This window comes from Solea senegalensis, linkage group LG4, assembly GCF_019176455.1.
Source record: "Solea senegalensis isolate Sse05_10M linkage group LG4, IFAPA_SoseM_1, whole genome shotgun sequence".
Classification (NCBI taxonomy): domain Eukaryota; kingdom Metazoa; phylum Chordata; class Actinopteri; order Pleuronectiformes; family Soleidae; genus Solea; species Solea senegalensis.
In genome coordinates this window covers 2,591,704-2,617,921 of record NC_058024.1, presented here as the reverse complement: position 1 = coordinate 2,617,921, position 26,218 = coordinate 2,591,704, and the positions used below count along the sequence as shown (strand labels likewise).

Genomic DNA, 26,218 nt, shown 5'->3' with positions numbered 1-26,218 from the left:
ACAGTTTGGCTAACTTTAGCAGTAGTCATTTCTTTGACCAGGCTTTTTGTGGTACACAGATAAAAGGGTAAGTTCATATGTATCATTATGGTAGCTTACATCACAGTTTGGCTAACTTTAGCTGTAGTCATTTCATAAACAGGTTTTTTTGTGTGTTTTCTAAGCAAAGCATGGACTATATAATATATATAACAATAATTAAAAAGCATCACAAAGGCAGTACTTATAGCATATGTATATATATGTATATATATATACACACATATATACAAATATGTATATACATATATATGAATAAATATATATATATATATATATATATATATATATATTATTTTTTTTTGTTATACTGGTGAAGCCTGTTTGGGGTGTGTGTTTGGTTTATCCAGCAGGGGGCGACAGAACATGATGCCAAACACATTTCATTTCACTTCAATCTCAATCAAACATGCTCGAGTGCTGAAAACCTCAGTGTTCATCTTGAGAAAAGCAAATATTATTCAAATGCATCCAAAAACATGTATCAATTGTATTAGTGCACACCATGTATTTTAGTTATTATAACCTTTTAACCTTCTAATTCAGACAAAATGAAAAAAAAATACAACATGTAATATTTAAATAATGCAGAATGATCAAATATAAAAGAAAATTGATGCATTAACGTTAAGGAAAGGTCTGTTTTTTTCTCTAGACATAAAATAATAGCTATTATTTTGTAACAATGTATTGTAGAATGTGTCGTCTTCTCCAGAAGGAGCTGGAACTCATTGGTATTGTTAACACTGGCTTTGCCGAGTATATTTAATTTGCCCTGTAGAACACACACACATCCCCCGCCATCCCCCACCACCACCCCCCATCCCCCAGCTTGTTCACACACTATAATCAGCACACTTCTCTTTTCCCTGCTTTTCACTTCCCGCCCCCAGTTGGCCTGCAGGGCCGCACAAACCCTCCAGAACAAGTTCATTAGTTGTTGTAAAGAGTTCCACACAGAGCCAAAAACAATCAAATCAGAAAGCGGCTCATGGGCCGCGACCAGGGCAACGGCGGCGCGGCATGAATATTTAAAGACCAAGAAACAGCACAAAACATTTTGGCCTGTGTCTTTACTTTCTTTTCTTTTTTTTGCAATATTAATGAGCACGAGTGAAGCAGAGCAAGCTCAGTGTGTAAGAGCTCACTAAAGGGAGGGAAACGTGGGCTCTAATTTATCAGTCGTCCTTTTGATAATTCAAAAATGGCATTTCATTTGCTCATTAATCATTTCTAAGAGGCTTCTCCAGTGTAGATAATGGAGAAGGAAGCAGGGGAACAGAGAGCCGTACACAGAGACCAGGTCCAAAAGATCATTTCTAATGAGATGAGTAAAGACGGAGTGATCGTACGTCAGTGTGAAAGTAGGCAGAGGAGATTGAACAGATTGGGGTCGCTCTAGATATACACGTGATCCCAGGAGTGACAGTGACCCAATACTTTTTTTTGAATTCACAGAAGGGAGACGAGCGAGCATGAGGGAGAGATAGAAAAGCACCGCTGGTTCGATTCCTTTGACGGCACGAAAAGTTAAAAGACACCTCTCGTTCCACTTCCTCCTTCTGACGGGAGCGTGGACTCGGGGAACAGCAGACGCCAAGCAACGAGAACGAGAATGCAGATATTGATCGCGCGAACCTGTCGACGCGCTTGAATCGATGGCGTTTAGATCGGCTCTGAAAGTGGTAAAAAGGACACGGAGAGAGAGGCCAATAATCATCAAACATTCAGTACAGAGAGAGTCGGTGTATTAAAGCATAAAAATACAAATAAACTAAAAAGGTTCGAGGGGAGCGAGTAGGGTTAGAGTTAACGGAAGTCAGTGATTCTCAAGGGATGGGTAGGGACCCACATATGGGTCCCAGGAGATTTTTTAAGGGGTCCCCGAACAAAAATACCTTTAGTTAGGATTAATCAGAATCACAAAGAGTTTTGTTTCCAAGTAAGTAATAAACATATGAGGACTTTGGTGCATTAGACAAAAACACAATATAAGAAGAAAACTTAAATATAAAACGTGTATATGTTTTAAAATCCATGCATAAAATAGAGTTAAACCAAACACAATCTTGAAAATGAGTTGTTTACCAATTAAAAATCTATATTAGGTGTTACAGATGTGGCTGTGAATGAGTATGAGTAGACATGAGCGTCACAAACAAAACGCAGTATTTAGTGCTGTACTGTACTGTGTTCTTTTAGCCTTTATTGCAGTTTATGTGTATTTAACCTTGAAACATTAGTCTTTTTAATTCTTTTGAAAAAAATTTTTTAAAAATTTAAATTTTTGTTTTTTTTACGTTTGAAAACACAAGAAAAGTATCAGAATGTATCCATTGTATACAAATTCATGAATAAATGGAAAGATATGGATTAAATTAGTACCAAAAAAATGACAGAAAGGGGATAAACACAAACACACACGTACAGTATGTGCATATATATATATATATATATACATATATCCATGTATACACATCACTGCTTGTACATGCAAACATTCACCCAAACACATGAGAATCTTCACTTCTTCACTTCCTGCATTAAAGTGAGACCTGACTGAAGGACAAACTTGTTGGAATGTGACCGGGACGTCGGAGGCCCGGCTGAGCACTGATACCCGGTGTAGGCGGATTGGCAAATTTTCCATGCTGTAATCTTAAAATCTTACATTCAAATTTTGCTCTTCACACACCTGAGAAAAAAAAAGACCCAGAGGTTTCAGATGTTTTGCAATCTGATCTCATGACTGGAGAACATGTGACAGTAAAGGATAAATAATCCGATGTACGCCGAAGCCCTGTTGATATATTCAGACGTGCTTATGTTGTGCAACACGACAAACCTGGAGACAAACACTCGTAGATGTGCTTTAGCTGCTGTTGTTGTTGTTGTGTTATCACAACCTGAGAGGAAAATGACCTCAGCGGTGGTTCCACACCGGAAGGCAAGGCTGGCATTTCAGAGATAACCAGACCTCTGACGCAATCGCTTACCAACTTCATGTAACAGGCTCAGACAAGCTTAGCTCCGTCTGATTTACTTCACAGCGCTTTTCCATCATGCAGTTCGTGCACGACTCGGCTCTACTCTTTCATTCGGGAGAGTTCCCGCTACCTGCTCTGGCGAGGTCGTAGTACCCCCTCAACATGGGCGTGGTCGTCATACCGTGGTCGCGTGTCACTGCCGCGGCAGTCTGTTGTTTTCGGTGTAACTGAAATAGAATCAGTTCAATTCAAAAAGAATCGTTCAGTCCTTCTTGCGCGACCGCAGCACAGACACAGAACTGAGATACCACTGAACGTTGGATATTGACATTTTAGACATTTGCTTTGCTAAATGTAGGAGATTAACCCACGATTTCAGGATTTTTAAGTCTTTTTAACTTTGATCGACAGTGGTGTCGGAACGGTGTTGGTTGTTTGCCACAAATTCGTCCGACTGCTGCCCAGTGTCAAAGTGAATGCTTCTTGAAATTGGCAACGCCGTTGTTTGGTCTATCTGACGTATACGACGTCTTCTTCTCCGTTTTGTTGCAGCAGCGTTACAGCGCCACTTGCAGGCCTGGCATGTGTACTACAGCGACTCATTTTTAAGTTCCGCGCAGTTTGATCTGAAGTAAAATAACAGCACGAGAACCTTTAAACGACAGCATTTACATTTACTGAAGTACATTTCTTGATAAAAGAAATTGTGCAATTTTTAACAATATTTTTGCATAAGTTACAGATCAGAGTGGATCTACGAAGGCACAGAACATTTAGTCACAGCTTTCTGGAAATGATTATAGATTCTTCTCGTGTGGAGTTTCATTTTCGTTTTGTTTTCATTTGTTTCGCTTTAAAGCGACCGTAGCATTATATACCAACATTATATAATTAATCTCATACCTAACTTCTGTCTGCACGGCTTTCAGACAAGAAACTGATGTAAAGCAGAGAAGAAAAAAAGAGAAGCGAGTCAAAGAGAGAAGGAAATGAGGACAGAGATTGTGGCAGATTCAGTCTGGCATGTCTCCTGATGAAAGGACAATTTCTCTCCTCTTTTAGTGATTGTTTTTCATCCCTCCCTCCCTCTCTCCCTCCGTCTGTTCCTCTCCTTCCTCCCTCTCTCATGTTTGCACTGGCACTGAAGCGATTGGCTCGAAATGGCCATCACAACAGGAACCGTCTGGGTTTCACGACTTCGTCTGAAGTCTGATTCTCACAGCGTCTTTGCTGTGTCATGCCACAGTAAAAGTGAAAGAGTTACAGGTTCTCAAACCGGTAAAACCTCCTTCTGTCTGGCCAACAATGCTCCACTCCAGAGGGTTTGCAGGAAATTCACTTGTCAGATCTCTGACCCACATTTCTTCCTTCACACGGGGAGGTAATGCTGAGAAAACCTGAGAAAAACCTTGCTTCTCTGATTCGTGCCGGTTCTTGAGGAACCAGAATAGTGGGCGGGGCTAAATGGGACACGAGGGGTCACTCAAGTGCAAAGCTACTGGAAAACACTGAGGACTGAAGCCGGAGGCAGGTTTTATTTGCTGGGAGGGCAGTGGTGATTGATGACATGGACTTTTTTTCTTTTACAAGCAGCGTGAGGTCATCGTGTCTATAAACAGAAGTGACAGCATGGAAAAACTGTACATTTCTGTGGTTGCATGAGTGAGTAAAGTCATGTGACTTATGTTCTCTGTCACAACCACAGATGACTTTCTTTCAATATAGTTTCATAAATACGAATAATTTATACAAATGTGAAGAAATGTCTCTCTGTCAAATTAAATGGCAAGATGGGTGGAGGCTACGGAGGAGTGTCAGGGCCACATGTGACAAGAAAGTAAAAAACGGCACAAATTCTGTGAATAAAATCAGAAAATCGGAATTCTGAGATCAAAGTCGGAAAGTCACAATTCTGAGAAAAAAGTTTTTTGTCAATGTCCAAAAACAGGCCAAAAAAATTTAAATTACAGTCCACTCTCTCTCGTGACTAACGACGGTGTTGACGGGCAACTTCTCGGCTTCTCAGAAACCGCTGGAATTTCTCCGATAGCACAAACCGTCGCTAAATTGCACACAAAGTAATGGAAAATCACAAAAAAGTCAGATTGATCTGTCAATACCTGCAGACAGGAAGCTGCTAACAAACAAATTGACCTTGATGGAGGTTATCAAACAAATTAAGTGTAACCTGTACGCATTTTACCAAATTATCTCACACTTTGCGATAAAATAATTGTGATTTAGTGAGCGGTTCCCTCCAATTTTTGGACTCTTAAGCCATTCAAATGCAAAATGTCTCCGAATTCCACGTAAACTACGTCACTTTTGCTGTTCGTGCTTCCTGGAATCTTGGTTTAAGTCACGCTGGCGTGACTCGTGTTGACAAACCAGTACTGTCTTTGTTTGCGTTGAACTCTTCTATTATTGTATTGATGGTGGTGACTAACGCCAGCTTTATTCAGTGATCTCTGTCAACATTCAACGTGTCATGACCCGGTTTAAGAACTAAGACGGCTTGTCTAAATTTAGTGCACTTATTGTCATAAAGTAGTTCGGGGGGTGTTTGATGAGTCAGCACCACGTGGGTTTGTGTGCTCTGTGTAGTAGTGGGAGTGTGTGGATGTGCAGTGGGAGGGGCCAGCATGGAAACCCCTCCCCGATTTCTTACTTCTCCTGCCAGTATTCTTTTTTATTATTATTAATATTGATATCATTCTTCCAATAGTGTTGGTGAACATTACAGTAAAGCTGCCGAAAAAATGTTCATTCACTTCCTGGTTTTTTCCGTACTTGTCAACACTGGTATGTCGTGTCATGTTCAAGACAAGTGGCTGAGAGAGAAGAAAAGGCGGATTTCGTCCGTCCAGTTCTGCCAGTACAGCAAAGCAAAGACGCAGCATTTGAGTCTATTGTACACCTGTTTGAGCTGTGTGTGTGTTTACTGCACATGCTGCACAGGTGTGTTCTTTCACTTTAATACGTGTGTGTGTGTGTGTGTGTGCGAGGACAACCTTTATTTCAATAATTGATTATTTTCTCTTCAAACACAAACTGGTTCCCAAAGCACTTAATGTGGACACCGTCACGATTCTGGTGTCTGCAAACAAAAGACCTTTAGTTCAATATCACAAAAGAGCAACTACTGGTACCTGGTTCTTTTTTTAGTCCCTGCTCTGGCGAGGTTCCAAGTGTGCTGAGCCAAACAATGCCAAACTGTAGATCAGTTAAAAATGACAACAAACAGTCCTAAAAACCTGGCTTAATCTCCCACAATTAGAAGGATCTATGGATAGTCTATGGATAGCTAGTCTGTGAGGGTCTATGGATAAACTAGCGTGACCCGACTCGCCTTGGCACTACACGGTTATTTTGCGTTTCCACTAGCGTTAGTACCTGATACGTTTTTTAGTACCTGCAGTTAAAAAGACTTAACAATCTTAAAAACCTGGGTTAATCTCCAACAATTACCAGGTAAATGTCTAAAATCTCAATATTTAACAATGGAATCTGGTGTGTTTAGCGTCAGCACTGCTTATCGTCGCTGATCTTGATCGGCATCACAAGCACCCCTGCCACTGTATTTCAGTTTAGCGTCAGGCGGAGTCTGTGCTCCGGTCATGGAGGAAGTACTGAACGAATAGTTTTAATTAACTGATTCTAATGACTCAGTTACATTGAATACAACTGCTTTACAAGTCACGGCAGTTTCATGCAGCCGTGCAGTGATGACTCCGCCCACGTTGAGTAGGTACTATTTTGTAGTGGAAAACCAACCTAAACCTTGCCATGCTATGTCCTTGAGCAAGGCACTTAACCCCATGCTGGGGTGTTTGAATGGGTATGAAAGATGAGTGACAGAAAATGCACTGCATGAAAGGCAAAACAGACATCAGTATGTGGTCCACAGGAGCAGGGAATCAAATCCACAACCTTTGAGTTGAAAGACGACTCACTGCACCACTGAGCTGCTGTTGCCATGTGTGCTCACCAAATAGATGTAATAGTGAAAAGGGAAAAAAAGTAATTTCCAGTATTCCACGCATTCATTTTTATTTTACCCTTGCTGACCGGTGTTTGACTTTCAAAATAAAATTTACTTTGGCTCAAAAAGAGTGTCTTAAAATTAGTTTTATTATGAAAAACGAATTGCTACCAAAATGAATTGCCTGCGAGTTCATTTTCACCTGTTCCGACTGCAAGTTACACTTGTTTTTATTCTATTTTAAAAAAAACACTTGTCTCAAATGATAAATCGATTATAAAACAATACACTAATTGTTTTATTGTCAATAAAACATCAGTAACTGCTCAATCATGTGCTGTCCTGTGTGTGTGCGCGCGTTGTGGGTGGGTGGGGGTGGGGGGGTGTTTCACCTGGGTGACGTCACACAGTCGCTACTCTTTGCACTCGGGACAGACACTCGGCACAAAGCCGACACAGACTGACACACAGACAGAGACACAGACAGAGACAGTGAGCTGCTGAGTGAACAGCAGCAGACACTTGACACACTTCCTTAAACGCCACCGTGAACACTTTGGAAGAACAACCTCCAGGTAACAAGCGAGTTTTTCAAAACCCAGATTCGGCGGCGAACGCGGCGGAAGCGGTGAGTTCACGACAGTCAAGTTGTTCGCGGTTGTTGAAACTCGGTGCGCGCGTGTGTGTGTGTGTATGTGTGTGTGTGAGAGAGAGAGCAGCGGCGGCTCACATCAGTATGACTGTGTGATTTATGGAGTCAAGTGAACGTCTCTTTTTTCTCCTCCAGGTGTAGTTACGTACGTTACGTAGCCAGTAAAGCCAGTACAGTTGTCGTGTGTTCTGCGTATTCATGTCCCGGTTAACGTTGACGAAACTAAGCCTCCACCGGTACCTAGCGGTTTGTGTGTGTGTGTGTGTGTGTGTGTGTTTTAAACGCCGCTTAATAGAAGCTGTGTCAAACAACTCAGCAGTGAAAATGGAACCAAGTTCAACAGAAGAGTTTCACTTCAAGTTAGTTCTAACCATACAACACAAACATGATGCAGAAGTATAAAACCGTTTATCAAACGCTCGGTAAACAGAGTAGAACAATTAAATCAATGGCATGCAGTAGGCTAGCCACAATCAATAGGTTATTAATCATGTCTAAATGACTTGTCAAACATTTGGACTATTTTGATTCATCATATGAGTATATTTTTATTAAATCAACTTCCCAAACCTCCAAATGACTCCACCTTTAAGTTAGTTTTTGTCCATAAACCCAAATAGAAAAATAAATATGTACAACTTACATTTTTTAAGGTACAGTGTGTGTGTCTCATTCTGTCTTAATGAAAAACAACAATTTACAATCAGGTGATCGTACAAATACAAAGTAAATAAGTATAATTGTTATATCTTCCCATTTCAGTCGGATGAAAAATCATTTCACCCAAATTTTGCACACTGGACTTTTAAATATGAATATACTGTATATCCAAGATACTACACTGATTTTGTTCCAAAACACTAATTCCGCTACCTAGACATTTTAAAAAAACGCTACTGTCTCTGGCTGCAATTTAGTTTGCGACCTTTGGAAACACTTACATTCACTCCCTGAGTGGTTCTTAACAGCCACAACACGCACGTACACGTTGTTTTTACACCTGACAAGGGGCGGGGCCTGATGCTAGCAGAGCTATCGGAGGTTAGTAAGAGTTGCCAATGTTGCTTAAGTGATGTTGATGTGACGTCCAATGTGTCTGTCATTGTTAGGTGAAGTAAAACATTGGCAATGTGGGAAAAAAATGTGTTCATTTAACGGAGCTAAGCGCTGGAACGTCATTTGGTAGGTTAGCGCTGTAGATGTTAGCGCTGTTTTGATTGGCGCTTGCGTTGCTACTTGGAAAAGTCCAACATTTCTCGACTTCTGCATGAAAACTTTCATGTATACAACAAATACGAAACTTTGAGAAAACAGCGTAGTTTTGACGTCGCGCAACAACAACGACAAGCATGACGTTCTCCACTATTGCGTGGCAGCATTACAGCGCCACATACAGGCCTGACATGTATACTACAGTGTTTTGAGTCATTTTATGGAGGGGAGAGCCTCCATTTCTTGAAACAATGCCTTGTTTATGGGGAAACTTTATTCCCCATAAACTCTTATTCTGTGGGTAATGGGGGCGGGACTAGATAAGCTTTTGCTTCTACTGCTTTCCCTTTCAGTTGTGTTTATTGTGTGAACTACAGTAAGATGATGTGTGATGATGATTGATCGAACTGACATGACTGAAATAAACATATAAATAAAAAATATAAATAAACTTCTTAAGAACGTAAAACGAAAATACTGCGTAGTAGTAATACTGTTGCTGTGTTCACCTCATCATCGCTTTAATTAAAACATCCTTCCAACATTGTTGTTTTTAATTAGTTAATCAATCTGAAACTAAGCAAAAAACTGCAGAGGAAAAAATAAACATCCTGTTTACACCAGCGTACCTGAATGTTCCCACGGTATGATGCACGGTTTTATGTGGATTTGTATTTATTGCTTTTACTTCTGACCACCGCCCTCCTGCTTCTTAGATATTTATACATATTTTATTTGCTCTATTTTTATTCTAGTCTTTGGCATAAAACAGAATCATTTCACTGTCACTTCACTGCTGTTCTGCTTGTACAGTCAACAAGGGATTCTTCTAACTACCACCCACAGGATATTCTCTCTTCTTTGGACCTTTCTCTGTAAATCCTGGTGATGTTTTAGCGTGAAAATCCCAGTAGATCGACGGTATCTGAAATACTCAGACCGGCCAAAGTCATCAGGTTCAAAGTCAGTTAAATCAGCTTTTATTCAGTGTTTTCCTTCAGGTTTCAATGTGCTTCTTCTGGTTTCTGGTCTGATTTCACAGACAGTCTCACGGTCCTTACGTAGACAATAAGTGATGGACAAGACGTGTCATTGTGGTCAAACTGGTATTAGAGCTGGTTTTGGTTTGCATTGCTTACCTGTACCCTACTTAAGTTTCTTCCTTCAGCTTCAGCAAATGAAGAAAATCAATCACTGTCTTACCTGCACACGATACCTGTCACTTCTTTTTGTTGCCACAAACAGTCGTGTACCTGAGGGATACCTCAGGAAAAGCAACGATGTACAGTATGTGACCAGAAAAGGATCCCTTTTTATAATGTTATTTAAGTAAAAGTCTTAAGTTTATGACATTTACTGTCATCAAAAGTCATTTTCTAAATGTACTTAAGTTTTGTGTGGTGTTAGGATTGAGCCATGGAGGCTCAGTGGTAGGGCAAGTTGTCTTTCAACTGGAAGGTTGTGGGTTCAATTCCTGACTGTCTCCCTGAGCAAAGACATTTAATGAATGAATGAATGGGTGAAAAGATAGATAGAGGAAATGTAGTGGAGTAAAAGTTGCTCGAAGAATAAACGTGTGAAAGTCTGTAAAGTGAAGTACAGATGTGTGAATTTTGAGGTATTTATACTTTGTTATATTTACAACACTGGCCACAAAACAAGTGCATCATTCTCGTTGTTTCATAATCGTCTATGACGTCACTCAGATAAGGTGAAGAAGGATGGTTTGTGATGACAGTGTTTGGTTTAAGGGAAGTGCCGTGTCAAAGATTGCCCCACATTCTTGTGGCCGAGCGCAGCTTAACCGTCAGGATCCACAGTCACTGACACGACTTGTCCACTCGACTCGACACATGACATGGTTTTGAAATATTCCTTCCATTGCTTGTGCAAATCTTGTGTCACACACTCTTGACACAACACTGCGTGTCCTGTTGTTGTTGTTGTGGTCTGAAGGCAGAGCGGCTTTTTTTTCTTCTTTTGAGCTGCAGGTAACAGAATCTGCCTGCAGTTACTGGTGTGTCAATATTGGTCCGTGGCACCGCGAGGAGCTGAGGACAAAGCGCGGACATCTGCTCAGTCAGGACTTAACCATGCGGCGTTTGTCCCTCGCACACACACACACACGTGTGCATGGCTGACTCATCTACTGTCATTCAGATGTAATTGTCCTTGTATGCACACGTTATTTATGTTGATATAAGATAGTACCGTTGGCTTAGCATGAATAGAGCATCAGACGTCCGTTCTGGGAGTGATGTAGTATTCCGATGTCTCGCCGTTACACCAACAAGGACTGTAATATTCACATTATAATACATACAGTACTTTAATATGGAGTTGGTCCCCCTTGTGCAGCTATAACAGCTTCCACACTACTTTTCTTGCAAGACTTTCCTCAAGATGTAGAAGAGTTTCTATGGGAATTTGTGTCCGTTCATTCTGTAGAAGACTTATTTATGAGGTCAGGCACTGATGTAGGCCAAGAAGAACTGGCTCACAGTCTTTGCTCCAGTTCATCCCAAAGGTGCCCGATGGGGTTGAGGTCAGGGCTCTGTGTCAAGTTCTTCCACACCAAAACTCAAAGTCAAGCCAAGTCTTTATAGTCCTTGTTTTGTGCACTGGGGGACACAGTCATGTTGGAATAGAAATAGGGTTAAGATTGTCCTTCATTGGAGATAAGAGGCCTAAATCAGTCGTCAACTCATTTTCTATTTGACTAATTAGTTGGAATGTTTTCTTTTAGATAATTAAAACAGGTTCTGGTTTTGTGTGTTGAAACCCTCGACTACAGCTGGAATGCACCAAGTTGTGACACCATGGTATAAAACCAGGATATGTTTTTAGCACCAATTTGTGCCTGAATAACTGAGCTGTGAAGGACTGAATATTGACTTAATTTATCTGATTTAATGAGATGACATTTAACACTGCTTCATGTAACCCTAACCCTGATTTCAGCAACTTCACAAGACAAAGCTTCACCTGCTTGAGTCTACGATATGTTACGAATGTGTTGCCACTGCGCAGCTTTTTCTGAGTGGAAATTGAGGTTTGTTAACTTGTAACTCTCCCACACCAAAGTCCATCGAGAAAATGCTGCCTCATTTGTTAAGTTTGTGTCACTGAAGTACATCTGAATGAAGGATTTAAAACATATACGTCACAAAATAACACATTTCACCTCAGTGATAGTGGCAGCAGTGGATAACCAACACGTATGTGCCGTTAGGGATGTCCCGATACGATATTGATATCGGATATCGGTCCGATATCAGCCAAAAAACACAGTGCCTCTAAAAGCTCCGATATAAGCGCTCCGATACAACAGTCCATTCTGCTCCAGCACTTCTATCCAGCAGCGCCCGTTGTGATCACGTGGGTTCTGCATGTTGGAGTTAGCCATTAGCACCATGCTAGCTAGCTGCTAAAACAACATTATTTCATAAACCAGCACCACCTGTCGACTTTCAACAGCCTCCGTTTGTTAATTATACCCCAAAAACCAGCCATGCCAAGAGCTTTGTGTGTTTTAAATGTGTCCTGAAGCTCCACACACGGAGCTAAGCACGTCTGCGGGCCGGTCCTCTGGCTCCGTTTCTACCTGCGGGACGAGTCGCTGTTGCCTGTGAAACACCACTCCCTGGTGGTCTAGTGGTTAGGATTCGGCGCTCTCACCGCCGCGGCCCGGGTTCGATTCCCGGTCAGGGAACTACTGCTTTACTTACTACCCCATTACAATCCTTAAAAGCCACGTGACACCAAGTATACAATCACTATGAATGTGTGATTCAGAGTGTGTCCTAAAAGTCCCCTAAGATGACTAACTGTTTACGGGGTGTAGTGGCTCAGTGGTTAAGACCGGTACTCTGTGTGCGAAAGACATCATGGTCGCAAGTTCAAATCCACCCCTGGCTGATGTACTCAATTCCATTGTAAGTCGCTTTGGATAAAAGCGTCTGCTAAATGACATGACATGTAATGTAAACACGGGTGCTCTGAAAACACGCCCATGAGCACTTAGTACTTTCCTCCTGATGATATTAACATGGACAAAAAAAATCCAATATTCTTTATGTAACCCATTAGTTAATAATAAATGGGTCAGTTTTTCCTCATACATACTGTTGCTGACTATTGTTCTCTGTTTAAGTAATATCACTTGATCAAGTCTATTCTATCATTCCACACTACAAATTAAGTCAATAAAGTATGTATGATTCGTGCTGATATCGTATCGGATCAATATTGGTATCGGCCAATACTCAAGGCTGCAATATCGGTATCGTATCGGAAGTGAAAAAGTTGTATCGTAGTGTAAAATTGGCGATTTTCTCAATCGACTTTGGTGCAAAGGAGTGAGTGCGTTACAAAGTGACATAAGCTTCCGTTTCTAGTGCAAAAATGTAAGAAATACTTTAGACACAAACTTAAGCAAGTGTAGATTTTGTTACGTGGCTAAAAATCTGTTTTTTTTTCTTGTTTTTCCTGCTGGCAGCCATGTTTTACATGAGGGCAAGTGTCCATTTCTAAAGCTGGTTCTCACTGTGAAAAGGTGAAGACATTGTTTTATGTTCCAGAGAATAGGAAAACAACACTGTAGTGACACTGCTGCTGTTTTATTATGTTGTGTGTAAGACATGATTCTTTTTAAGATAACACCTCCTGTTGTGTTATGCGCTCTCGTAAACGCGCACACACTTTAGCGCAAGACTGCAAAATCAGCACTGAGTGAGTACTTGCCCTCGGTCTCTTTTCACAACCCCCCGTCGCTCTCTCTTTCTCACACACACACACACACTCAGACACACATCAAGGTATCCTGCTTAGCTTTCCTTGATCGGATACCTTTTTTTTGTCTGACTTAACCAAGGCTTTGTGAACTGTGAGCTTTGCAGAAATGGACACCGCTCTTAATGCTTGTCCAAAACACACACACACACACACACACACACACAACTTGTTTTTATGTCTTAGTGAAGACCCATCACGGACAAAATACACTCCCTAACCTTAACCATCACAACTCAACACAATTTTAATCCTAAAACCAGGTCTTAACCCCAAACAAGGCGCTTTAAAGTTGTGAGGCCCAGATAAAATGTCTCCACAAAGATATCGTTGTACGTTTTTTAGACAGACACACACACACACACACATGCACAGAGCGGTGGGATTCATTACATGCTGGTACAGCAGGTTTTACAAATGAGAACTGGGGGGGGGAGAAAATCACAAACAGTAAAGCTGATGAATGTGTCTGTGTGCCACTATTCACATAGACGTAGACACAATTACAGCATGTCTTATTTAATTTGGTATCTGGTAAAGTCACACCCAGGTTCTTTTGAATAAATGTGTCACCACCTCACACAGACCAGAAAGCCTTTATTGTCATTAGACAGTGTAGAACAATATTAAAAGACATGCAGCAAATTAATAACAGTTGAGAAACACATGCATTTCTTGCCTCTTTAGGACCATTTTCCGGCATAAACACTGACCTTGTCAGGACCACTAGTCCTCACAGAGACCAAAACTTGGTCCTAATGAGGCAGAACCTCATGTCTGAGGAGCTGGTTAAGTTTAGGACTAAGATTTGAATTGTGGTTAGAGTTTAGGGTTAGGCATTAACTGGTTATAAACCCATGTGTTCTTGTGTTTTGGGGGTGTGTGTGGTTGGTTATTTGGTAAGTAGTTGTTTTGGTTAAGGTTTAGGTATACCTCCAAAAAAAAAAGTAAATGAACGAATGTCTTTGAAAAGTCCCTGAAAGTAAAGTGACTTGTGACAGAGTGAGTGTGAGCCTGCATGTGCTTGTGGACAGGAGCGTTAGACATTAACCTCGGTTGGTGAAATAAAGGAAGGCTTTGATTCTTTCCAGTCTCCACTGAAATTCATTAAAGGCTGCTTTGTTCAAGGTTATTAGGGGTGTGTGTGTGTGTGTGTGCGTGTGCACAACTACACCTATGTGCTCCTGAGGCAGGGTTCATGCGGTATTAGTACATGCCTCGGTGTGAGACCTGTGGATTAAGAGAAGTTTTGTGAGAATTACACAGTTACACGTAGGATTTTTCTGTGAAGGAGAAAATGGAGTGATTGATCGCTCGTTATCAGGGGCGGCAACTAACGATTATTTTCATCGTCAATGAATCGAGTATTGGTTTGGTCCATAAAGTTGACCAAACCTGGATTTAATGTGATTTGAATGATGATTTGGTTTTAACACAGGCCTCCAGACTAACTTTTTTCATTGGTTGCACTGGTTACATTACGTGTCATTTAGCAGACTCTTCTATCCTAAGCGACTTACAACGGAATTGAGTACAATCTGCAAGGGGTGGAGTTGAACTTGCAACCATGAAGTCTTTTGCACACTGGGTACCGGTCTTAACCGCTGAGCTACTCCGCCCCCTATACCATGGTGCGCTTAACTTTCTTTTTTAGGTGCACCAGCACAAAATTTAGGTGCACCCAAATTTTTCATTGCCTTTAATGTCATCAAGTCACCTTCTTATCACTCTCCATAACTTTCATATAATGTGAATGATTTTTAACCAAGAGTAAGGTGTAGAGAAACAGCCGTGTTTTGTTTCATCTAACAAAGAAACCCAATCATTTTGGTTTGTGGACAAAAACAAGATATTTGAGAACATCGTCATTTGTAGGTTTGAGAAGCACAAATCTTTCAGCATTTCATGCACCAAGCAACTATTGGATTAATCTTGAATCGAATGGACAGATTATCCGATAAGGAAAATAATGGTTATTTGGTGCTTTAGATGACAGCGCAGAGACTGCTTCCAGCACAATCGACACGAATCACAGCTTTTCCATGTTCGTTGTTTGATTTCCACAAGGCAGTGGCATTGAGATTAAAACCTGTTTTACAGCAATTCATTTCCAACATGTGTTTTTTTTGATGAGCTGCCATAAAGAGCAGCTTCACAGAGCGGTCGATGTGATCGCAAACAACCACACAACAGGTTATTACCTGTACACGAGATTCTGACCGCACTTTTACAGGTTCATTGTAATTGTGAGACACTTGTTTGTTCAGCTTTAATTTGCTCATGACCTTTAACGCCTTTTGGTTTTAATTCTCTCTTGTTGTGCGTCTCCGTAGTAACAATAAAAAGTTATAAATAGGGATGATTTTGCATGATAGTGGACTTTTTGTGTGATTGGGCCGATAACAATACCGATATATACTTCTCTTCTGTAGTGAAATTAACATAATTTCTTCCATACTCCTGTTGTAGAATCTTCCAATACCGAGCTCAGTTAGGTTAAAATGCGGATTTTACATTTTTCTCCATCCAATATCTGACCCAGTGATTTTATAACTTAATTAGTTAGGAAATTTCTTCTCTGCATTTAACCCAGAATTAGGAGCAATGGGCAGCCATTGGAGTTGCTCAGCGGTACCCCAGCCTTTTATTGAGCTGGTGGGGACTTGAACCAGCAACCCCTCAGTAATAAACCAAGTTCCCCTACCACTTGGCCATGGGCTACCCGTAATACACCTCTGATCAGTATTGGTAGTAAAGTAGGACAGGTAAAAAAAAAGGTTTTGTTCTAATTAAAGTCCAGAACCCACACAGGTAGAACATGCGGACTCCAGGCCCTTGTTCCAATCGGGGTTCGAACCTGGGTGTTATTACTTCAAAGGCAAGAGTGCTATCCATTACACTAATCTCGCGACAATCTCAGTTACAGATTAATTCAATTGTCGATAACTGTTGGTTGTGCACCTTTTCCTCGCTGTGTAGCTGAAAAATATAATTGATTAAGATGACAACAGACGCTCGTGTGATGCCTTTGCTAAGTCTGTTTACCGCATCTTCACAGCCGCACAATGGCGAGCCAACAACTCCCAAATCTGATATATATGTCAGATGTTGACTGACTGTGACTCTGCTTTCGTGACCGGTACCTTTTTGTCACTTTATTTACCTTCCTGTCAGATGGCCAGCTTTTATCACTCACTGAGGCTAATTGCCACTCGCGGCTCTGTGATACCTTATGACCAAATATCACTTGTCCCGGCAGAGAAGGTTTCATATCCAGATAATGATACACAACGTCCCAACCACTTTACTCCTGCCTTTATCTCAACCGTTGGGGACGTGTCATTTGCGGAGTCGTTACGTAAGTTGCAATTACAGCTATTATCTTAACCATCTTTGTGAGTCTTGAGAGTCCATGTACATAACTTTATTTGTGTGGTGAACAGGGGTAAGTGGGTTGAGGCCTTATCCACACGGAAAGAGAATAAAACAAAAATCTCTTCATTCACACAAAACTAGGGGTCGATTATATATATTTTCAGGGGCCGATATCGATACCATTTATTACGAGTTAAAGGCCCGTAACGAAATCCCCTCCAGCCATTTTATCACTTTCTTTTTCGTAACCACCTGTACTTTCCCATCTGCGACGATGACACATTTCACATTATTGACATGTCACAGAAATAGAATCACAGGAGTAATTAGCTATATTGACTCTGGCTGAGTTCCATTTAGCTGAGGCACGTTAAGAACCCTTGTTATCTGGCTCGCTCCTGTACATAGCTTTGTGACACTTACTGTAAAAGCTATATATGTTTCCTGGAGTAAGATTAAATGTCTGCTGAGGTAAAGCCCTGTTCCCAATGTCACCTTTTTTAATTGAAATTTGATATTATTTCAAACATAGGATGTAAAGTTCACCTGGTAGGGATTGAGTGCAGCTCTTTTTTTTATTTATTTACTTGAAGAAATTAAGTTGGGCTTTTTGTCTTGACTTTATATAACATAATTATATTTAATCTGTTGAAGCTTCCTCCTTTTGTCAGCGATTTCCCGTTTGTGGAATGTTAATTGCATCCTACTATAGCAAATTTATTCGAACAAATTAATTGCCATTTTTAAATTTGTTAAACTAATGTGTTCGTCTTGTACGCCTTTTCCTCTATGCCTTTTTCCAGAGGGCCACACTGGCATAAATGAAGCCAGTGAGGGGCCACCAATATTAATGTTTAAAGAAAATAATCATTTCTAAACCCATCTTTATAAACAACATTACATTTTAGAACATTTTAGTCAGTGTGTTAAAAGGCCGACTTTGACTCAATGTCATTTAAACACGTTTAGTCTGACTAAAATTTAGCTCGTCTTAGTTGGACTAATATATCTGGATAATGGGATTGATAGTCTGATTATTCCTGCATTTATACGCTTAGTCTGACTCGAGTTGGATTTGGCTTTCTGCGCATGCACTAATATTTCCTCCTCTGTCTTTGACCTGGAAGTGGAAGGAGACGGCGTATAAACGGCGGTACTGTTGCCCGAAATCATAGGTTGTCGTCCTGAAACCTACGTAGGCGGAGTCAGGCGTACACGGTCAATAAATCAATTTTCTCCTCCACATACCCGGACTCGGCAAGTTGTCCAGTTGCCCGTCTTAGTCGGACTATGGCCTTAGCTCGATTAAACTTTGCATGTAAACGCGACAGAGTGAAATGTTTGGTCTGTGTTTGCAGTGGTTAAAAACACATAAAACTGGTTTGCGGGCCAGATCTGGTCCCAGGGCCGTATGTTGCCCATGTGTGCTTTAGGATCTTTGTACTAATACTGTGGGACTGTGTGTTGCATAAAACCTGCAGCGCTTGCTCCTTTTGGTTGAGTAGGAGGGGTAAACGTTCATCGGGCGCTGCGTCATCAAACATTTACCTCAGGAGAATTTATGTATCTCTGCACGCAGCTCATATGTTAAGGATTTTTCCATAACATATGAGCTGAATTGATCTCTGTCACTGATGTGCACATGTCACTGAATTCTGTGAAAGACACCTCCGCTCCCGTCCTTCTCATAATTGCACCTGTCTTTGTTCAGACCTGCTGATTAAAGGCTGACACGTAGGACATTCCCAACCTGCTCGACCAGCTCGGTGACTCCTTCCAGCAAAACGACGTCGCCTCTAATCTGCTGCATACCAGACCTCTGACTTGTGCTTGGCACATCGATTAGCGTGACTCTGAAGACAGTCTATCTCTCGTGCATCTCTGTCACCGCTATTGTGCCGTTTGATGCGCGTCCTGTAATGGAATATTTATGTTCTATTGTTTGCCCCCCGCTGCTGTAATCTTCTGAATTCCTCACGTAGTTAAACATCCCTGAAGCGAGTTTGACAGACGGCTGAAGTCTTCCTCGTCAAGCGATGTGCTCTAGTTACTTATATGTTCTTCTTCACGTCATGTTTTCCACGTACTGTGCCATCCTTCAGTTAGTGTGTTATTCATGGTTTGTTTGTGTTGTGCAATGTTAACACATACACCACAGGCAGGGAGTCCAGCGTTAACATTTACCGACTCCCTGCTGACGCTTTCAGGCGAAGACAGAAGCTTAAGACATGCATATATTTAAAGCTGCAGTGTGCAACTTATTATTCCGCCTCAGTTTGGTCTTCGTGAACTGAAATATTCTAACAAAACAAGCAATATTTGACACGGAGTAATACTAGTATGGCGTTATTTTGGTGCCACATTGTTTACCGAGCACTGGAGGTTGGACTACCAAGAGAATTATGACGATGCAACTAACGATTCTTTTCATAATCGATTAATGTGTCGGTTGTTTTCTCGATGAATTGGTCCATTACACCTCAAAATGATGATATGTTGTTTTGCCAACAAATCAAATCTACTCAGTCTTAATGATTTTCTTTGTGATATGAAGCAAACAAACCAGAAAATATAAATAACTTGTTTTAATTATTCTAATATAAGATATTTAAACCAATTAATAGATTAATCGTTGCAGCCTTAGATTAGTCATTAGTCATTTATTGTCAAATAATTGGATACGTTTTGTTTAAAGAAACTTGTAAAGTTTAATTATTGAAGTGCAATGCAGTACAGTAAAAAAATGCAGATTTGAGAGACGGATCATGAGTTTTATTCACTAAACGTTTAGCAATTGGTTTTACTTAAACTGTTGGATTGTAACAGCTGGAGGGTGGAAAAACATATATTAATTTATTTGGTTGGTTTACAGCGCCACCTACAGGCCTGGCATACTGTTCTGTACTGTATATACTGGCGCGATTAGAGTTGTTAATTTTGATTAACTTGTATCTCAGTTAATCGTCAACGATTTTGAATCATTTAATAATCCGATTTGAGTGTTTTCACGACAGTTTAAACAAGTCGTCTTATTTTTCAGCCTCTTAAATGTGAATGTTTTCTGGTTCCTTTGCTCCATTTCACAAAGACATCATTCAAACTGAGTGACTAACCAACATTTATCAACATTTTCTGACATGTAATGGACCGAGCAACTAAATCGAGGAACCAACAAGATAGTCCACAGATTAACTGGCCATGAAATTATCATTTGCAGCCTTAGAATTCATCTCACTGAGCAGACAGACAGTCAGACAGACAGAGATGAGGTGTCGACAGAACAACAGGAAATGGCTTAAGCCGAGTGAGAAACGTCAAATAACGTAGGCGAGTCTGCACGTACCAAATACTATCAGACCTGCCTGAGGGGGGAGCGTTTGTGTGTATACAGCAGCGACACGGGGGGAGAGGAAGCGTCTTTCCTGTCAAACTGCTGAACAACCATTTTCTTCTTATCACTATAGTTAAATTCTCAGTCATAGCCCGGCTGTGTGGAGTTTGAATGTGTTTCACTGTGGCTTGATTGAAACGGTCGTTTGTTTATTTTTTTCACACACAGTCTCGCACAACAGTTTTAAGAGTCACTAAAGATCGCCGTGGCCAGAACTAGTGAAGATTAACCCCACTTTGCCTTACACAATGTTGTCTACCCTTGGCCTCTGCCCCCCCACCCACCCCCACCGTTCCTTCTTTCTTGCTCTTTTTCTGTACCCGCCCTTTTCCTGGATGCATGTGCTCATTTTTTCCTCCCTCTCTCTCTCTCTGGGGGAAACAAGGCTCTTTTATGTAGCCGTTACTATGTATATATGTACTCAAGAGAGTGTGTGTGTGTGTGGAGAGAAAAAAAAAACAGGAATCACGCTGAGAAGTTACATATATATGTATATATATATGTGTGTGTATATATATATATATATATATTATTTTTTTTATTTATTTCTATTGAAAATAATCGCCGTTTTTAGCTCTACTGATCTACTGATGCCTCGTTTGGTAGGGTTGTGTCAATCAGGGAAATCCAAATTAGGGATTTCAAACACAAAAATCACAAATTTACACATTTTAATTTACTGAAGGAGGCACTAGTGGTGGAATGACTTCTGCTTTCCATGATATAAAATCCATGACTTTCTCTATGGACACTGGTGCAGGGAGAGAGCAGCAAGTTATGAGTGATTTATTTATTTATTTATTTTTTGCATTTTTTTTAATAACCTGAATCTCTATGTTTTAGTTTGTATATTATTTTTGTTTCAGTTAAAAGTGCAGTTCATGGGTGTTTGTATGTCGATTTTATTAGGATAATTTGCTCTTTCGTCATCATCCTCCTCTTCCTCACACATACTTCAGACACTGGTACAGCCAAATTAGATTGGAAGAAAATGACTTTCTTCCAATCCGCTCCGATCACATACCCTGTATATACAGTACCACCAGAGGAAGCTCCACAGTTTGAGAACCCTGGTTCTTGGCTAAGCAGAATAATCTCTATGTACAGCTCCAGTCCCTCAAGGATCGAGAAATCAAGCAAAACGGTGTCTCCTCCTCATGAAAGATGAATTGTTTTAGCAGAAACAGGGCGACAACTCTTCCTCTACACGCCAATCCGAGTGTGTTTGTGTACACTGGAGATTACGGCCTGCAAACGTAGAATTATAGAGCAGCTTAGCGTCATTCTGAATTCAGGTTACGCCGCCTTAAAACCGCTGGCTTTGCCATGTGTTAGAAATGACTATTAAACCAGGATTATGTTAATGGAGCCAAAGCTTTAAAAAGATCAAGTTAAGGAACTTAAAAGCTCACACGAAAAGGAAAAAGTGCTGTGTGGAAATTCCTGGAGGAATTCTGCAGCGCTCTGCTGCTGTTTTTGAGGAATTAGGTCAGAGGCTAATACGGCCTGTGGCTGCTGCTCGTGCGTGACTCTGCATCCGTGTGAGTGTAATGTGACACGGTCTTGATAATAATGAGCTGCGAGTTCCCAATTGACTTGCTGCCCCCCAAGTTCAGAAAACGTACCCCTGTGTAATCTGTTGTTGTGTTATTACTCCACGGCTCCTTAAAGCAGGGATCAGCAAGTAAATGTGGTCGAGGGCCAATTTTTTTAATTGAATATTGGTCCGGAAACATTAAAACGTCTTCAGTCGGAAACAAAAAGGCACGTTTGCTGCCTGAAGCGAACAGTAATGTGGACATTTGTTACCAAGACACAAACGTCTGTGAGACACGTGTATATTTATTGTGCATCATTGAAATTTAATTTAATTTAATTAAGAATTCTTAAATGTGGATATTTTCTGGTTTTCATCATTTCCGGGTTTGAGAAACAATGGTGGACATTTTTCAACATGTTATTATTATTTTAACGATTGTGTGATTCGTCGAGAAAGTAATCAACAGATGAATCGATTATGACGAGAAGATTCACAGCTACTGTCCCTGACTCTTTTCTTTCGTCCTGTTTCCCCCGTGTCTCTGTTCTAGGAGGCGTAGGTGAGCGGTCACCATGGCGCCCTTCCTGCGTATCTCTCTCAATGCTTACGACCTGGGCGTGCTGCCCTCTTCCCCCGACCCCCCCATCTGTGCCATCAAGATGAAGGAGTCTGTCAACACAGGTATGTACAGATGCCCAGTTTGTCCACAGTTTTACCTGAGCTAACAGTCACCATCTGTTTAAAAGGCTCAGAAGTCCATAAGCAAACTGATTCCACCAAGTCCAGGTTATAATCGCACAGTGTCCTGTCCTGCGAGTTATTAGGTTATGTTTGAATGTGCTTGTTGTTTTTAAATACAGCAAACAATCCCATATTTATGTACATTGGAGCAATGGCTCCCAACCTTTCTTTCTTAAAGCCCCCACCCCGCCTTTGGGCAGGCCCCCAACCAGAACCCCTGTCCACACAATAATTGTAATAATAAAATAAAGAGCAGTTTTTTTGCATATTTTTGTTCCTATTCCTACAGTGTATATGACCAAAAACTTTTTCCGTTCTTCCATTAAATCAAAACCATGGTAACTCCTGAGGTATGGCCTTGTTTTCTTTATTGATAGCAGTGGTGGTCACAGAAGTTCAGAGGTCACAGAGGTGTTGGTAATGAGACGCTTCACAAGTTTTAATTTGGGTGATATTGAGTTATGATTATCCAGTATAGCTTGTGAATGGGACTCTGTGCCCCCAATATGATCTCTGGTGCCCCCCTCAGGGGAGCTTGGACCCCAGCTTGGGAACCATGGCATCAGAGGGTCTGGCATTTCCTGCAGTCCTTAAATGCAACTGCCATATCTTACTACTGAACAGTGGACGACCCATGGCTGAACGGGAGGGAATTGGGCTCATAACCAAAGGGTTGTTGGCTTGAACCTCTGCCAGGTCAAGGCCTGAGTGAGGAACCCAGAGGGAGATCTGTTTCCTGATATCTTGTGAGGCACAATGCTGTGTATTGGCTTTCTAAGACGATCCCCATGTCCTTTTCGCAGAGCGAGGGAAGACCCTGGTCCAGAGGAAACCCACCATGTATCCAGAGTGGAAGGCCTGTTTTGATGCTCATATCTATGAGGGACGCGTGGTAGAAGTGGTCCTCATGCAGAAGACTGAGGAGCCGCTGGCCAAGGCCACTGTGGGCGTGTCTGTACTGGCAGAGCGCTGTAAAAAGTCCAAAACGAATGGACGCACAGAGTTCTGGGTGGACCTCATGCCTTCAGGGAGGATCCAGATGGCTGTACAGTTCTTCCTGGAGGACAGCGATGCAGGTAAAAAACTACATTTTTAAAGCCTTGGTTTCAAATCTTTTTGAATTGTTGAATCTCCTCTTCTCGTTACATGTGTTTTGATCGTATTCAGGGACACAAGACGTTGATGAAATTAAAGAAATGGAAAAAATGTACTTTAATTTAAACTAAAATTTAAAAACAATGAAGATTAATTGCACAACAATTGAGTAAATGGGTGGTGGAGATGTATGGAATGTCTTACAAGAGTGATCAAACCCTCAACTCCCGTTTGGGTTTTTCTTGTTGGCATTGGTTGACAGAAGAAAAGGAAGCCACCGCACATCTGTCACTAAGTTTAAATTCAGATACTGACAAATATTGGTCCTTGGTGAAGTGATTTATTTCTTTATTTCAGTCAAACCCACATCATTCCAGACCAGTGTAAACAGAACTGAACTAACACAATCAAACCACGTCAATGCAATTTTGTCACTTTGACTGTAAATTTTTTTAAAAGTGTCGTTCCCTGACCGGGAATCGAACCCGGGCCGCGGCGGTGAGAGCGCCGAATCCTAACCACTAGACCACCAGGGACTTGTAGAGAGGGTGAGATGTGATCAACAGCTGAGCATTAGCTGAACCCCCCTCCCCCACTTCTCCTCCCTTCCCTCGTTCTCCCATGCAGCCTGAGGACATTCCTCTACAGCCTTACTGATATTTAACGAAAAAATAAATCCTCATCTGATAATTTTATGTACTTTCTGAACGCAACCACAGCCTAGTGTGTTGGATACTGTGTGTGGTTAACAAATGATGTCAGTTAACCATGGTCTTAAAACCATGATCTACTTAAAAATGACCAAAAACAACTAAATAAGCTGATGGGGATATGAAGCACATGGAAATGTGACCAGTTTACCTCAGACCTGAGTCTGAACATACTTAATGTGTTACTTGACTGGACGTAAGTGTATGTGGCCGCCACAGTCCAGACCCTAATCCCATTGAAAGTCTATAGAATGATTATGTGTTGGAGAAGATTTAACACAGTTCTCATTATATATTAAAAAAAACCTAATTCAACTGTGGATTGAAATAAATTATGTCATTAGCATTACCAAGCTAAACGCAGGCCAACAAGAACCCATGTAGCCTCCGGTTAGCATCAAAGCTCAGGAGATGTTAAAGTGTGTGTGTGTCTGTCTGTAGAGCTGACATAAATATAAAAAGGTTCTTACAGTCAGGTGTTTGGTGTCAGGAACATTTTACACACTGGAAAAAGACACATTTAAACATTCTTATTATTTTAACGTTCAGGACTAGCAAAGAAACAATAGTTCACCTTAAGTAGCCTGAATTCAAACAATAATATCACAATACAGCGATTCTGTGATAATCAACATATCGCAAGACAATCGTTACAGCGACACATCACGATATCTGTCGAACTGAAGAAAAACAAAACGTCAAATGTTAAAAGTTTATTTTTCGTTTCTTCAAAACATAGAGAACAAAGGTCAAAGGTCATAAAGTCTGTGTATTGAACGTGGATGTAGCATCTCTTAACGTAGCTTAACTTAACTCCCTCTTCTTCACTTCCACCCAAGTTTCCCCTCATTCATTCATTTGAGCAGCGCCACCGTGAGGAGACGTGAAGTAGTGACGTGATTAAAAATCCTATGTGTCACATGCTTCCCTGAACACAGACAGCATTTTAGCTGAGGCATGTTGTGGGCTGTTAATTTCCTTCTTTGTAGGAGAAGAATATTTGTTACACAGTTGGAGAACGATGTCTTTGAAATGCATCAGCACACGTGTGTTGTTCACATCCCCATAGATTAAAAGGTCTAAAATGACCGTATTGGACTAATATCGGTAAATACGGGGTGTGTGATATCAGTATGTCGCACGTCGGATACAAAATAAAAGTACGTTTGGTGCCATCCATATTATTCCCTGTCAGTATAACGATTAGGTTTCAGTTCAGCTGTCAGAAACAGACGCGTCTGACTGTGTTCCCTCAGCTGCCACTCCAGTTAACACGGTGGAATCTAAGCTACTGCAAACACACGGAGTTTGGTGGGAGAGACACACAATCTGGTTCTTGTGTGGGAGTCGCACAGTTGGGGGTCATGAGAGGGAGGTGTGTCCACTTATTATAAAAGAGCTCCCTCCTCCGTCAGCCTACGCACACACACTCCCTCTCTCTCTCTCCCCACAGGTTTCCTGAAGAGCGGTGTGGAGTATTTTTAGTCATGTGTGAACAGACCTCATGCTTGTGTGTCTTTCCCTCTCCTCCCACTTTCTTGGCTCGTCTCGGTGAATCACTGTCCAAACATAAACATCTGTCTGTGGAGTGGCACAGAGGAAATTGGCTTATCGCTCTCACCTTGTCACTCTTCCCACTTTTTCCTGTCAGTCAACTGTCTTCTCCAATGCTCCTCCTCCTCCCACCTGCTCTCCCGATCTCT

At 41.2% G+C, this 26,218-nt stretch overlaps 1 protein-coding gene and 2 non-coding genes across 4 annotated transcripts in view; 2 read left to right on the top strand and 1 right to left on the bottom strand.

Moving 5' to 3' along the window:
* The first annotated feature begins 7,468 nt into the window (after positions 1-7,468).
* LOC122768449 (protein kinase C delta type-like) overlaps positions 7,469-26,218 on the top strand; it is a 29,464-nt gene continuing 10,714 nt past the window's right edge. Inside the window, exons 1-3 of one of the 2 annotated variants that reach the window (XM_044024470.1) lie at positions 7,469-7,583; positions 22,520-22,650; positions 23,514-23,786. In XM_044024470.1, coding sequence (XP_043880405.1) covers positions 22,542-22,650; positions 23,514-23,786 — 382 coding nt within the window. In that variant the 5' untranslated portion in view covers positions 7,469-7,583; positions 22,520-22,541. Of the gene's footprint in view, positions 7,637-22,519; positions 22,651-23,513; positions 23,787-26,218 lie in introns of both variants that reach the window. The other variant, XM_044024469.1, reaches the window with a different exon arrangement.
* Positions 12,513-12,584, top strand: trnae-cuc. The gene has a single exon. It is a non-coding gene; the product is annotated as a tRNA-Glu (tRNA).
* Positions 24,270-24,341, bottom strand: trnae-cuc. The gene has a single exon. It is a non-coding gene; the product is annotated as a tRNA-Glu (tRNA).